The sequence below is a fragment of the Oryctolagus cuniculus genome, chromosome 7, assembly GCF_964237555.1.
Source record: "Oryctolagus cuniculus chromosome 7, mOryCun1.1, whole genome shotgun sequence".
NCBI classification, from domain to species: Eukaryota; Metazoa; Chordata; class Mammalia; order Lagomorpha; family Leporidae; genus Oryctolagus; species Oryctolagus cuniculus.
Window position 1 is genome coordinate 164,371,017 of NC_091438.1, and position 13,933 is coordinate 164,384,949.

Here is a 13,933-nt window from a genome sequence, read left to right on the forward strand (position 1 = left end):
ACTCCCCAAAATGTAAGTCTTCACTTTGGGGTGGGCAGAAGAATGAGAGAGGGTGGAGGGAGGAGTGTTATGTCCTCAGAATTGTGTCTACAAACCATACTGAACCTGTTAAAAATTAAAAATATAAAGGGCTTAGAAAAAGTTATAAAGGGTTCCTACTCCAAACAGAACAGAAGTGCTGTCCACAGAGGAAAAGGGGTACCCTGGGCTGAGTTAGGGTTAAAGCTGCTGTCCATCAAAAGAAAGTGGACATTCGAGCCAGGGAGAAGGCACCACAAATATGCTGGAGAAAATCATTTCAGGCTTTTGTATAGTGGACTATCCTTTAAAAAAAGATTTATTTATTTGAAATGCAGTTACACAGGGGGAGAGAGAGAGAGAATGAATGAATATGGATCACTCCCCAGTGCCCCCAACAGCCAGCTGGGCTGGGCCAGGCAGAAGCCAGGAGCCAGGAGTCCACCTGGGTCTCAGGCACTTGGGCACTCTCCGCTCCTCTGCTGCTCTCCCAGGCCACAGCAGGGGGCTGGGTCGGCAGTGGAGCAGCCGGGACCTGAGCTGGAGCCTGTCTGGGAGGCTTTGCCCTCTGCATCACAGCCTGGCCTCAGGGACTTTTTTGGCTTTTTTTTTTTTTTTTCTTTGAGAGGCAGGGAAAGAGCGTGTGAGCTCTCATTCACGGGTTCACTCCCCAGATGCCCACAATGGTGAGGGTTGGGCCAGGATTGCAGCCAGAACCCAGGAACTCGGTCCAGGACTCCCATGTGGGCGCAAAGACCCATTCCTTGAGCCATTGGTGCTGCCTCCTCGGGTCTGCATTAGCAGGGGAGTCCAGAGCCAAAGCCGGTCTCAAGCCCAGGGCCTCTGATCAGATCTCACCCCTGGGAAAACCCCAGGCAGCAGCAAGGCTCACCCAGCACCCCAGCACCGCTGCAGACACAGCTGCAGAGAGGAGCAACTCCATCCTCGTCCATGGAAAACAGTGCAGCCAGGTAGAGCCCACTGCAGGGCGTCCACTGCAGGGTGTCACATAGTGTCCACCACAGAGTGTCCGCTGAAGGGCATCTACGTAGCGTCCACAGGAGGGCGTCCACCAGAGGGCATCCACATAATGTCCACTACAGGGTGTCCACGTAGTGCCCACTGGAGGGTGTCCACGTAGTGTCCACTGGAGGGCATCTGTGGTGGAATGAGAAGGCCACAGCACCCACAGCAGGGCAGCCCCGGCAGTGAGGCAGGAGTGAGGGGCACAGATATGCACGGCCTCATGGGTTCCATCCTGTTTGTGTGGCTTCCAGGCCAAGCCAAGCTGGCTGCTTGTGGGCAGCTGTGGGGTGGACTTGACCTTGGGGTGGGTCATGCCGTGGCAGCTGTAAGCCTCTGCCCCACGGCCTCCCCCTCCTGGCCCCTCCTCAGCAAAGCACCCTTCCAACCCCTTGTTGGGTGCTCACTGCCTGCTGCCACCCCATCCCCCACACCCCTGTGCTGGCCTCTTGCCCTGAGCTTGGGCCCTGCTTGGGCCTGTGAGCCCCAGGCCAGGGTGCTGGGGGTGGGGGTGGGGGCAGGGGCCCACTCTGCCGCTTGGGACCCAGCCCTGCCCTGAACTGATTTGCGATCCTGCGCGGAGCTTCTGCGAGGAGGAAGCTCCAGACCCCATCAGCAGGTGGACAGAGGGGCTTGAGGGGGCCTCGTGCCTAGACCCCCAGTTTCCAGGGAGAAAGGCTCCCTCCCCTCCCCCACCCCGCCCGAGGCCCAGGTCAGCAGGACAGAGAAGTTCCAGAGGCTGGGGTTGGGTGCAGGTGGGGAGGCCTGGAGTGACCCCAGGGCACAGGAGGCTGCCAGTGCCTGCCCAGTGTCCTCTGACAGATGTCTGCGCTGACCTTAGACTGGCCCTGTGCCGGGAGGACGTCCCTCACTCAGCCGGAGGCCCCACAAATGCCATCTATTTGTGGCCTGCACCCTGGCTCTGGCACGTGGCCCACGTGGCCACAAGGACGAGGTATTTTTGGCTATAGGGGTGGAGCCCAGCACCATGCCGCCCTGGGACGTCTCAGACACCCGGCTCTACTGCACCAGCCGGCCGCCCACCCAGGTAGGACACCATCAGCTGCGCGTTTCTTCCCAGGGCACCCTGGAATGGAAAGCCCCTCCCCTAGGCCTCTGAGGGGCCAGGGGCCTCCGGAATCCCCTGGACTGTCTCGAGTGACCTCCGACCTCCTGGGCAGTGGTGGGTGACCAAAAGCCAAAAGGCAGCCCCTGCAGGGGGCCCAACTCATGGACAGGGGCAAGAAAGGGGCAGTGCACAGCTGGGCAGGCCTGGCCCAGGTTGCAGGGTCATTCCTTGCTCCATGGTCTCTGGCACGGGCCTTTCCCGCCGACCCCGGCGCTGGTTCCTGCCAGACCGAGCGTAACCTCAGTGAGCTCAGAGGGAGCCTGGCACAGGGGCCATCTGGTCAGCTTGTCCCTGCCAAGGCTGCTGCAAGGTCACGGAGGGCTGGTCACCTGCTGGACACTGTACCCCTCCCCGTGGCTAGCTGTTCTGGGGCACACCTGGGGAGCCCATGCAAGGGAACCGGCCTCCGGTGGCAGTCCCTGAGACTGGCCCTGTCCTGTAAGGTCCAGGGGGACATGGAGGGAGGGAGGCGGGGAACATACCTCTGGCAGCAAAAGCTGGGAATGAAAGTCCTCTTCTGACCGTGCTCTGTTCGTGAGCGACCCCTGACCTCAGGGGCGGGCAGCAGGCCACTGTCGCTGGGAATAGGGAAAGAGTTGGGCGGAAGCCAGCAGGCGAGCCTGGGGACTCAGCTCTGCTTCCTTTCAGGTGGGGGATGGAGCCCCCAGGGGCAGGCGGGGCGGCCTCAGCCCCCTTCCGGCCCCAGGGGCTGCCGCCCCTGGCACACCTCTGCTGATGTGACATGGAGAACTTCCAGTACAGCGTCCAGCTGAGTGACCAGGACTGGGCTGAGTTCTCAGCCACTGCCGATGAATGTGGCCTTCTGCAGGCCAGCCTGGCCTCTGGAGACGAGCCCTTGTCCAGTGACATTGACCAAGGGGACAGCAGTGGCAGCAGTCCCCCGGGGCCCCTGCCCCTCCTCTCTGGGCAGTTGGCTCCAGTGGGGAGCTGTTGGCAGGGCTGTGAGGAGGAAGACGACGTGGCAAGTCGGCGGCTGGTCAGCAGGTCTCTGTGCGAGCCTGCCCTGGCTCCAGGGCCCGGTCAGCAGACACTCGGCACGTCCGCACGGTCAAGAGCTTGGCCGCCCCTCGGCTCCGGCGCCACTGCTCCCGGACAGCGCTCATCCCTGCTGGGGCCAGCGTTGGGACACGAGATGCAGAGGCTTTTGCAGGGCCCGGTCCCCGGCCCCCCTGGCGAGCCCCCAAGGAGTCCGGAACCGACTGGATGCAGCACTACCCTGCAGAGACCCCCAGACAGCCCTGGACCCCCACCCCGGAGCCCTGGCCGAAAGAAGAGGCGCACCATGGGTGCCAAGGGGGGTGGGCGGGTGGGAGCCCTGGGCCCAGGTCCTGCCCAGCTGGGCCCCCTGCTGCCCACTGAAGCCAGCCTGGATGAAGGCCTTGGCCTGACTGGGCCCAAGGGGAAGGGACTCAGGGCGGGGACAGCAGCGTTGACAGCAGGAGCCGGGCAGGACCGGCTGCAGACAGACTCCAGAGGAGCTCCTGAGCTAAGCACGCGGCGAGAGCCGGACTTGATGCTGCCGGCACCAGACTGTGTGCTGGAGGGCCCTGCAGGCCCATTCAGGGCCCCCGTCAGGACTGAGCTGTGTCCATCATCCACACCTGTCAAGGAGGTCCACGCAGACATTGCAATGCCGAAGCCAGATGTCACTCTGTCTACACCCGCCTCTGAGCCTCAACCCAACATGGCTGGGTCTGCACCCGCCTCTGAGCCTCAACATGACGTGGCTGGGTCTACACCCACATCCAAGACTGAATTCAATGTGGCTGGGTCTATACCCACCTCTGAGCCTCAACCTGACATGGTTGGGTCTACACCCGCATCCAAGACTCAACCTGATGTGGCTGGGTCTACACCCGCATCCAAGACTCAACCTGACATGGCTGGGTCTACACCCGCCTCTGAGCCTCAACCTGGTGTGGCTGGGTCTACACCCGTCTCTGAGCCTCAACCTGGTGTGGCTGGGTCTACACCCGCCTCTGAGCCTCAACCTGACGTGGCTGGGTCTACACCTGCCTCTGAGCCTCAACCTGGCATGGCTGGATCTACACCCGCATCCAAGTCTCAACCTGATGTGGCTGGGTCTACACCTGCATCCAAGACTCAACCCGATGTGGCTGGGTCTACACCTGCCTCCGAGTCTAAACTGGATATGGATCTGCCCACAGCTTGCCTTGTGGTCAAGCCAGAGGATTTACCTACACCTGCCTCGGTGGCAGCGTTACCAACCGCTCCACCTCACTCCGTTTCCGAGGTGGAGTCGTACGTGGGTGTTTCTGCAGCTGCTCCCAGGGCAAACGCTGCAGCACCATCCCCAGCCCCCTCTCCCCAGGCCGGGCTGCAGACAGGGGGTGCTGTCAGGGAGCAGGCCACAGGGGCGCCCTCGGCAGAGGCTCCTGCACAGCACTCGGGGGGGCCCTCCCTGGGTCCTGCTCCAGGTCCCAGGAGGAAGAAGGTGCGGTTCTCCGTGGCCACGCCCAGCCCTGGGGAGCCAGGGTCTGGAGGGGTCTTGAGCCCACGCTCGCCAGTCGCCAGGACCATGGCTGGGGGCCGCCGGGGGCTGGGGACCTGGGACGCTGCGGCCATTGGGACCCACCCCCCACAGCCTCGGATCCTCAAGCACCTGCCGCCCCCTGCCCCCTCCTCCCCGGGAGGCTCGGGGCCTGGGATGGGTTTTGCGGTGACTCTCCCGGAAGCCTACGAGTTCTTCTTCTGCGACACCATCGAAGAGGGGGATGAAGATACAGAGGGGGAGGCAGTGGGCAGCCAGGCTCTGGCCGAGGCCCAGTGGCCAGACATGTGTGAGTTCTTCTTCCGGGACTGCGGCAGCCAGAGGCCGAAGTCCCAGCAGGGCTCCCCGGCAGCCCCGGCCCCGAAGGCCGAGCCTGTGCCGGCCCCGCCCCCCGGAAGCCCTGTGCCCATGTCCATCCCCGAGGCCTATGAACACTTCTTTGGAGAGGACAGATGTGGGGGTGTGCTGGGGCCATCTAGCCCACTTCAGCTGCACACTTTGGAGCCCCCCAGGCTGGCCCCCTGGGAACTGAGGCCTGGGCCCCCACCAAAGCCCAGCCCTGGAGCAGCGGAGCAGCTCAGCCTGGTGGTCCGGCAGGCAGGTGCGTGTTGCTGGGGCCCCACAGCCCCGTCCAGATCCCGGGAACACCCTGTCCAGGGAGCTCAGCCAGGAGGCCACTGGGGAGGGCCAGAGCAAGTCCCTGGGTCTTCCGCCAGTGGGAGGGCCTTGGAGCCAGGTCGGGAAGGAAGGACCAGCTGCTGCTGCTTGCTGGACACAGGCGGGAGCCCAGGGCCGGCACTGTGGCTGCTCGGGGGTTGGTCTATACGGCCTGCTGCCCCGGCCTCTAGCAGCCTCAGGCTCAGGCTCCAGGAGAGGACATCTCAGCCCCTCCGAGACGACCACAGGCCAGGAACAGCACCCAGGGCAACTCCCCCAAACTGCTGAGTCACCACCCGGCGTCTCAGGGATGACCCATCCTGGAGGAGACGTGACTCAGAAGTGTGTCCAGGACACACGTGCCTCAGGACAGCATGTCCCCTGCAGACGTGTCTTGGGGAGCAGTGCGGGGCAGGCGTGTCCGGGGCAGAGCGGCTGATCTGGAAAGTTGCTTCTCTCTCCTAGGGGAGCTCCGGGGTCCCCTGACCTCGTTCACCTTCAGCCAAAAAGACATGTGCCTAGTGTTTGTGGCCTTTGCCACGTGGGCTGTGAGGACCTCAGATCTACAAACCCCAGACGCCTGGAAAACAGGTTTGAGGGCGGGGGGTAGAGGGCGCTGTGCCTGTGAGCCGGACGGGTACGCAGTGGGGGGCGTGGTTCCCCTGGCCTCACCTCCGCCTTTGCTGGCCCATTGCCTCTGCGCGGCTGACCTTCCCCGACCCTGGCCAGAGCTGGCCCTCAGAACCTGTGCTCCTCTTGCAGTCCTGCTGGCCAACATCGGCACCATCTCCGCCATCCGCTACTTCCGTCGGCAGGTGGGGCAGGGGCGTTCCAGCCCCAGCCCCAGCCCCAGCCCCAGCTCCAGCCCCAGGCACAGCCGCAGCCGCAGCCCCAGCCCTGGCCGCAGCCCCAGCTCCTAGAAGCCAGCCCTATCCCAGGAAGACGGGGACAAGACGACCACAGGTGCCCGGACAAGGTGCTGTCCTCGTCCTTGCCCTCTGACCCCAGGAGGGGCCAGTGGCCTTAGATCCCACCTAAGGGTGCAGCCAGGGGTCAAGGCCATGGTTGCTCCTCACACCTGGAAGGGAGGCAGTTTGGAAGTTGGGCACTGAGGGGTGGAGCAGGGGGGCCAGATGAGCAAGCAGAAACTCGGGTGTCCGGTTAGACCTGAGTTCCAGACACGCCATGCTGGGGAGTCCCTGCAGTTACTGATCTGAAAGAAACTTTAGCTGGGCATCCTGCAGATGGCAGGCAGAGGTGCAGAGCAGCAAGGCCCCCGGGGTCCTGGCAGGGCTGGGACGCCCGTGTCTTCGAAGCTGCCTATGGGTGCGTTCCAGGGACTCTGCCTGCACACACTGGGCTGGGCTGGCCGGGGCCTCTGAGGCCTCTCCCATCCCAGAATCCCCAGGGACCCTGGGCTGCAGCCAGAGAGAGCGAGCAGAAAAGATGGTATTGGATGGGGGAAGGATCCCTGGGACGGCCCCAGGGGCCCCTCGGGGCAGCTTGCTGGGGCTGAGGGTCTAGGTGAGTCGGAGGCGGGTTGGGAAGGTGGGTGAGGGCCGTGGTGGTAGAGCAGGGGCTGAGTGGGGCCTGGCCCAGGGCAGTGAGGGACCCCTGGCTGCTGGAAGGGAACAGAGCACCAATAAATCTCTTTCTTCCTGGTTTATGGTATCAGTATCTCCCCCCAGCCCCCCAGCCCCCGCCTGGGAAACACTGGGCCCAGCCCCCCTCGTGCCTCAGGTCACACCACACCCACTCGTCACCCTCATGCCCTTTAACCTCACAAACCCCGGCCCTGACCCTGCCAGCCCCACCCCGAGGCCTCTGGGCTTCCCCACCTTGCTTCTCACCCTCACTGCCCCCCAGCTCCAGGTGAGCCTGGGCGTAGGGGGCAGAGCTGAGGGAGTCCAGGGCCTCCCCCGAGTCCTGGTCAGTCACAGTGTCCAGGACATGCCCCCTCTCCCCCACAGAGCCCGGCAGAGCCTTCAGAACTCAGGGGCCAGAGCCTGACTCAGGATCGGTGCAGGTGGAAGGGGCGGAGTAGCTGCAGATGTCCCTGGCTGGGGCTGGCCGGGAACTGGGAACAGTGGGCAGTGCCCCTGCAGAGGGCCTCAGATCCACTGGGTGAGCCCACCCTCTGCTTCAGGCCTTCTGAGCCGGGGCCACTTCTGGTGGGAGGGAGACGGGGCCTGGTCCCAGACGCTGTCGTAGCTGGTGCCCTCAGGCCCGCCATCTGGTGGACAGGGCAGAGATGAGTCAGCCTTTGGGTAGCAACACCTGGAGCCCACCCTCAGCGGGGTGGGACCCTCACTCACCTGGGAGAGGCGGTGGGGGGCTGGGCGGGTCTTCCCTGGCAGAAGAATCCTGGGAACCCAAACCACAAGTCTGAGGCCCCGGCAGGGCTGGGCGCTTGGCAATTCCCTGCCCATCCCTCAGCCTCTCTGCGGCCCCTCCTCCACGTGCCCCTCTCCTGCTGCTCAGAGCCCCAGGAGGCCCCCATGGCTCCACCCCAGCACCCAGGGACCGGGGCCTCCTCTCGCCAGGCTGGGGCTGCAACTCACGAGCTGAGGGGACCCTGGAGGCCGTGGCCCTCGGTCCTTGGTGGAGCCTTGATGCCTCTGAGGGACTCGGGGCTGCAGGACCCCCTTCTTAGAGGGCATACGGGAGCTGGGGAGCCCAGAGCCAGGGCCAGAGACAGGCACAGACACGGGCACTGCGGGGAAGGGGCTGGAGGGCTCACGTCCCGGCGAACTCCGCGCGGCACTGAGGAACTGCCAGGAGAGCGCGGGTGACTGGAGCGTGGACTCTGACCTGCTCGGCCTCCCAGCAGAGCCCAGGGTGACGTGCAGCGTCCAGCCCAGGCTCCAACCCTTGCGCTCCCCACATCCTCCCCCGTCTCAGGCTGTGGGCACGGCCGGCACAGGACTGACCTCATTAAGGCTGCGGACATCCATGATCTTGCGGTGGGAAGTGGCAGGGGGTGTGTAGGGGTCGGCATAGAGTGGGGAGTGTGGTGCCTCCACTGGGGGCTCTCCCTCCAGGCCCAGCCTGCTCACCTACGGGAAAGACAGCCTCAGTCTGAGAGACAGTGGCCAGCAGGCGGAGTGCAAGGGAGCCGGGTAGGACTGCACGCTGGGCCCACCTTGCTCAGGTCCAGGTGCAGGTGCCGTGGTGCGGCTGGGCCCGGCCCTTCCACCCAGGCCTTCCCCCTGGGTAACCGGCTGCTGCCCGCACGTCTCAGCTCTGCTCTCCGCCAGCCGATGCTGGTGCACTCAGGGTTGGCCTGGTCCTGGGGAGACTGAGAAATTTCCCCAAAGTTCCGTGGGACCCTCCCCACACAAGTCCCTGAGGATGTCTAGAGCACCCTCCAGTTCAAGCTCCCCCCTCCGAGGAATCCAGTCCAGATGGGGGAGGACCCAGGCCCCTCCATGCCTCATGGATTCCTGACCCCCTGGAGTCCTCACTCAGGCTGGACAGCACCAAGCCCTTGGGGGCAGAGTGTGGCTGGTGAAGGTAGGGGGCTCGTGGAGGATCAGGAGCGTGAATCTGGGCCACCCCGTGACCCGGGCAGGAGGGCGTGGAGCCAGCTGCCTCGACCCCTCTCCCCACCTTACCTATGTCTGGTTCCGCCCTCTGCCTCTGGCTTTTACCACTGTCCAGGACCTGGCTGCAGGGTCCCTGTTGACTTCTCACCTGCGCAGGCCCCAGGGACCCCAGGACATCCTCAGGGCCAGACAGCAGGGGGGCCCCATCCCGGCGGGAGACTGCCCGGAGGCAGAGCAGCCAGTGGCTGTAATCCTCGTAGCTGGCACACGCCACACGGATGGTGTTGATGAGGTGGCCTGCATGGACACATGAGGCCAGAGCCTGGCAGGGCGGGTGTACCACACAGGGCCCGCTCAGCAGAGCCGGGGCCCCAGCAGGCTCTGGCCTCCCGCCCGTGGCCCCGCCAGGAGGGGCAGGGTCCAGATAAGCACCCACCTTCGATCAGGAAGGAGCGGATCTGTTTCTCCTTCTCCTCCAGGTTGATATGGATGGCGCTCAGGGGGAGCTCTCCCTGGGGGGCAGTGACTAAGGGCAGGGCCTCCATCCTGCCATCTGGAGCCGGGCTGGGCACTCAGCCTGGCATGGAGGCTGAAGGAGGCCAGGCTGCCCCCTCCCACCCAGCCTCCTGGTGGGGCCTCACCACCCCATGGGGCCGTGGTACGGCAGCCCCTGGGTGTGAGTGCAGACCGCCAACAGGCTTTGGCCCCAGAGGACACGCGCACACACACACGCATACACACACACACGCCCCTCAGGCGCCTGGAAGACATCACTCAAAGGCACCTGGAGTGAGCCCCACCCCTGCACCCGTCCCAGCACGACAGACCGCTGGCTGGGCACCCTCCAGAGTGAGATGGGTCACTCAGATCAGGATCCTCTCTCCCCACCGGAACCAAGACCAGACTTACTGACCAGGGCAGTGGGGCCTGGTGGGCAGGGCCCGTGTGCTCTGTCCCAACAGGCCCCGAAATACAGGTTCCTCCTGAGTTGCTGCCCCCTCCCACCCCCACACACCGGGCGCCTCCCTGGGTGGCTCCACCACGGGTGGGAGGGGCCTACCTTAAAGCTAAACCCGTCTGGTTCCTCCGAGAAGATGGCCAGGGACGCTGGGTACAGGACCAGGAGCCGGTCCCATTGCTCCTGCAGGGGGATCAGAGAGGATTCTGGGCCCTGAGTGGGGCTTGGACCCCACACCCACACCCTCCTGTCCCCTCCTGCCCACCTGTGAGGGCTGAGGGGGCCCGCCTACCTGGACCCTCCCATCCCCTCCTGTCCACCTGTGAGGGCTGAGGGCTTTGGCGCCCCCACCTGGACCCCCCCGTCCCCTGCTGTGCACCTGTGAGGGCAGATGCTGCAGCTTGACCCTGGAGGCACAGATGGGGGCACCTGCTGGTCCCGGCCCTGGCGCTGTCCGCAGTCGGGTCAGATGTTGGTGCAGTGTCCAGGGGGGCTCGTCCCCAGGGGGGCTCTGGGGAGAGGGAGGTCTAGGGCAGGCCAGGCAGGGGTGGGGGTGGGGAACAGGTGCAGGGTTTCCTGGCACTGACCTGAGGTGGCGCGGAATGGCAGCGGGGCAGCCCCCTGGCGAGGGCCATCTGCTTCTCCAGGTGGAACAGCCAGCGGCTCAGCTCAGCCTCGCCAGGGCAGAGCACCAGGAGCGGGGCAGGCAGGGGGCCTGGGGAAGGGGGCAGAGCAGGCTGGGTGGGCTGAGCCTGGAGCCCCCAGACACCTGCAGGAAAGACCCGGGACCCTGGCCAGACCCCACCCCGCACCTGTGATCTGGAACGCGTGCTCTCTGGACCCCTCGAGTGGGCAGACACTCAGCTCGGTCAGCGGCAGCAGCCCCTGCCAGGGCACAGGGAGGAGGGGCTGCAGGGGCTCCCAGAGGCCACGGCCCCCTCCCCCGGTGCTCCCCTCACCTGGAATGTGAGTCCTTCAGAACCGTGGGCCTGGAAGTAGAGGTGGGCAGGGAACAGCTCCAGGTAGCAGTCGCTGGTGTCCTGGGGGGAGCAGTGCTGCAGGTCTGAGGAAGGGCCCGGCCTCAAGGCATCTGGGCCCCAGGGCGCGGCCCCCCAGCCCGGCCCCCACCTGGCTGTGCTGGGACCGCAGCTGGACCTTTGCGTAGTGCACGACCTTGCCCAGGGCCCTCACGGGCACCCTCCGCCTGGCCTTCTTGTACACGCTCAGGAAGGGTGGCTCCAGGTTCTCTTCCTGGTCCTCCGGGTCCAGGGTGTCCTGAGGGGGCAGAGCTCAGGGATGCGGCCTGACCAGAGCCAGCAGCCCAGCAGGGGGACACATGGCCACAGACACTAACCTGCAGCTCAATAATGTGCACAGAAACACGCATGCACACATGCACGTTACACACGGACATGTACATGCACAAGGACACACGTGCACAAGTGCCCAGGGACACACGTGTCTAGGGACACACGTGCACACGTGTACATGGACACATACCTGCACAAGGACACACATACACAAAGATACACATGCACATTGCACAGGGACACACACGCGCAAGGACACAATGCACAGAGATGCACACATGGACACACCCCATGTGCACAAGGGCATGTGTGCACAGGGACACACGTGCATATATGTACAAAGATGCACATGTACATGAGGACACACATATACATGTGCCCAGGGACACACATGCACATGTGCACAAGGATGCACCCTGCACAGGGACACACATGCACATGTGCACAAGGATGCACCCTGCACAGGGACACACGTGCAGGTGCACATGGACACACCTGCACAGGGAATACACACACTGCACAGGGACACACGTGCAGGTGCAGACCCTATCCACCACCTTTCACGCAGCACAGTGCAGGGTAAGTACACAACACACATGGAGAGTCCCACAGATAACACAGAGATGCCACGACTCCTGGCACAGCCCTGGTCAAGCCTCTGGCGCAGCAGTAAGGGTGCCACCCGGTCAGCCCCTGCCGGCCTGTGCCGCTGCTCCAGCTCCCCATGGGGCACCCCAGGTCTCAGCAAAGGCCAGGATCCTGGCAGTGGTCGGAGGGCTTCTCCTGGAGCTGTGCCCCTCCCCACTGCCTCCCCACGCAGGCACAGGCCCACTCAGCCCTAGCTCCCCACCTGGGCCCCTCTCCGCTTCTGCAGACCCCAGTAAGCCCCTCTCCCACTGTCCCCTCCGTGGCAGCCACACTCTGACTTCCTGTGTCTCATCGTCGGTCTGGCCATGGCAATGGGAGCACCGTGACAACCAGACGCCATGGCAACTGGGCACTCTGCCCGTCTTCCTGGCTGCTGTGACCCTAGGACCTGGGACAGGGCTGGGATGTGCGGGGTGCCAAGGCCCACGTGTCCAGTGGCGGGCAGGAGGGTGGTGCTCACACAGCCCTCCACTGGGCACTCCCCAGGGCCTGTGCCCCGGCTGGGGCTGCGGAGGCCGAGGGGCTCGCTGCCAGGGGTCACGTGCCCCTGGGTGTAGGCAAGGGCTACCTGCTCAGCAGCTGTGCTCTGGTCAAACTAAGCTGCCTCTTGGACAAGCCCAGGAATGCGGACAGCCGGACAGACACAGCTTCCCCAGCCTCCCTGCCTGTGGGTGGGGCCTCCTGCACCCATGCCGAGTGGGGGCTCATGCCAGGATAGCACCCATGAAAAACAGGACATCCGTGGGCAGGGCCACACAGCTGTCCCCGCCGCACAGGGGACGAAGCCTGGCACAGAGCTGACCACAGGAGCCGAGGCTCAGCCAGGAGAAAACACTCTGTAACTACCTAGAGCTCATCCCCTCACCCCGGGCGGCCCCCGTCCCGGGTCCAGGCCCCTCTCCAGCTGCTGTGACCTGGCAAGGTAGGGTCAGTAGGGACCGCACACTATGGGAGCCCCTCAGGGGTGACCATGTAATGTGGGTCTGGACAGATGGACTTGGGGTCTGAGATGCGGCCCAGGGGGTGACCCTACCCAGGGCTGGCACGGCCAGCAGAAGCTCCCCAGCCACGAGGGGCAGTGGGAGGGGGCCAGGGAAACCAGGCACCAGGTGGAACCTGCCCACCCGGTGGGCGTGTCCCTGGTTCCTCCTTGAGTCCACCACCACCTGGGGATGGGGTTTCTGCTGAGGAGCCCTTGGTCCCACGGGGGCTTCAGTGCCCTCCACCAGGTCTGTGGACAGCCGCCTGCAGTACGTGAGGCCCTGTACAGGCACTGGCCAGCCCGAGCTGCCTGCAGTCCAGACCCTGGTACAGTGGCAGGGAGGCCCCGCCCACAGCCCGCCCCTGCGGGGTGCTCATCTCTGAGTCAGCCCCGCCTCAGTTTCGCTCTCCCGACTTTCGGGACAGGAGCTCCCCAGGGCGGGGCTGCCTCTCCCTCCCACTGTGATCTGGGCCACAGCCCCCCTCCAAGGCCGACCCCAGCCAGGCACCGCACAGTACACAGTCGCCCACACGCGGGGACATGGCAACAGAGGGGTGCTCACCGGCCCAGGGAGGTAGTGGAAGATCCTGTCGGCTGCGCTGTCCCCGGCGCCAAGCAGGCTGGCCAGCTGCCTGCGGCCGTCCTCCCTGTGGACAAGCCCAGGGGCTCAGAGCCCGGCCAGCTGGGCACAGACCCAGGGGGCCCCAGCCCCGCCTCTCACCTGCTTCCCTTGAGTGACGGCTTCCTGGAGAAGGACGCCCGGAGCCTCCTGGGGGCCTGGGGGACGCACTGGCTGTTCCCCATGGGTGGCAGTGACCAGCCAAGGCTGAGCAGGGCGCCGAGTTTGGGTCCCTGTCCTGAGCCTCCAGCCCCCACCCTGCCCAGGGGGCGGGGCTCTGGGCGGTCCTACCCCTACCTGAGAGCCAGGCTGGGAGGAGCCCTTCTGGGAGGGACTTGGCTCCCGCAGCCAGCCTCAGGTGTGAGGCCAGGGGCCACCTCCCCAGAGAGGCGAGGCCTCATCTCAGCCTCCAGCTCCGCCCCCCAACATTCTGTTTCCACATAAACCCCAGGTGGTCTGAGTCACTGCTGAGGGGAGATAGGGTTAGGGTGTGCTAGCAGCAGGGAGGGGA

The 13,933-nt window shown here is 64.9% G+C and overlaps 2 protein-coding genes across 3 annotated transcripts; one reads left to right on the plus strand and one right to left on the minus strand.

The window, feature by feature from the left end:
• Positions 1 to 2,912: 2,912 nt before the first annotated feature.
• On the plus strand, positions 2,913 to 7,022 carry PERM1 (PPARGC1 and ESRR induced regulator, muscle 1). Its single transcript, XM_002724255.5, has 3 exons — positions 2,913 to 5,304; positions 5,826 to 5,951; positions 6,123 to 7,022. Exons 1-3 carry the CDS (start codon positions 2,913 to 2,915, stop codon positions 6,278 to 6,280), a joined length of 2,676 nt encoding a protein of 891 aa, XP_002724301.5. The 3' UTR covers positions 6,281 to 7,022.
• Positions 6,402 to 13,657, minus strand: PLEKHN1 (pleckstrin homology domain containing N1). 2 transcript variants are annotated; one of them, XM_051839502.2, is made up of 15 exons: positions 13,525 to 13,657; positions 13,366 to 13,450; positions 10,992 to 11,138; positions 10,823 to 10,903; positions 10,676 to 10,748; positions 10,451 to 10,578; positions 10,243 to 10,374; positions 9,966 to 10,046; positions 9,342 to 9,417; positions 9,054 to 9,202; positions 8,503 to 8,658; positions 8,291 to 8,416; positions 7,922 to 8,131; positions 7,676 to 7,724; positions 6,402 to 7,593 (listed from the first exon to the last, which is right to left on the minus strand). In XM_051839502.2, the coding sequence occupies exons 1-15, from the start codon at positions 13,605 to 13,607 to the stop codon at positions 7,472 to 7,474; spliced, it is 1,698 nt and encodes a 565-aa protein (XP_051695462.1). In that variant the 5' UTR covers positions 13,608 to 13,657; the 3' UTR covers positions 6,402 to 7,471. The 2 variants fall into 2 exon arrangements, with proteins under 2 accessions (XP_051695462.1, XP_069935544.1); XM_070079443.1 differs by lacking the exon at positions 7,922 to 8,131 and having other exon boundaries at positions 10,676 to 10,772.
• Between the last annotated feature and the right edge of the window lie 276 nt (positions 13,658 to 13,933).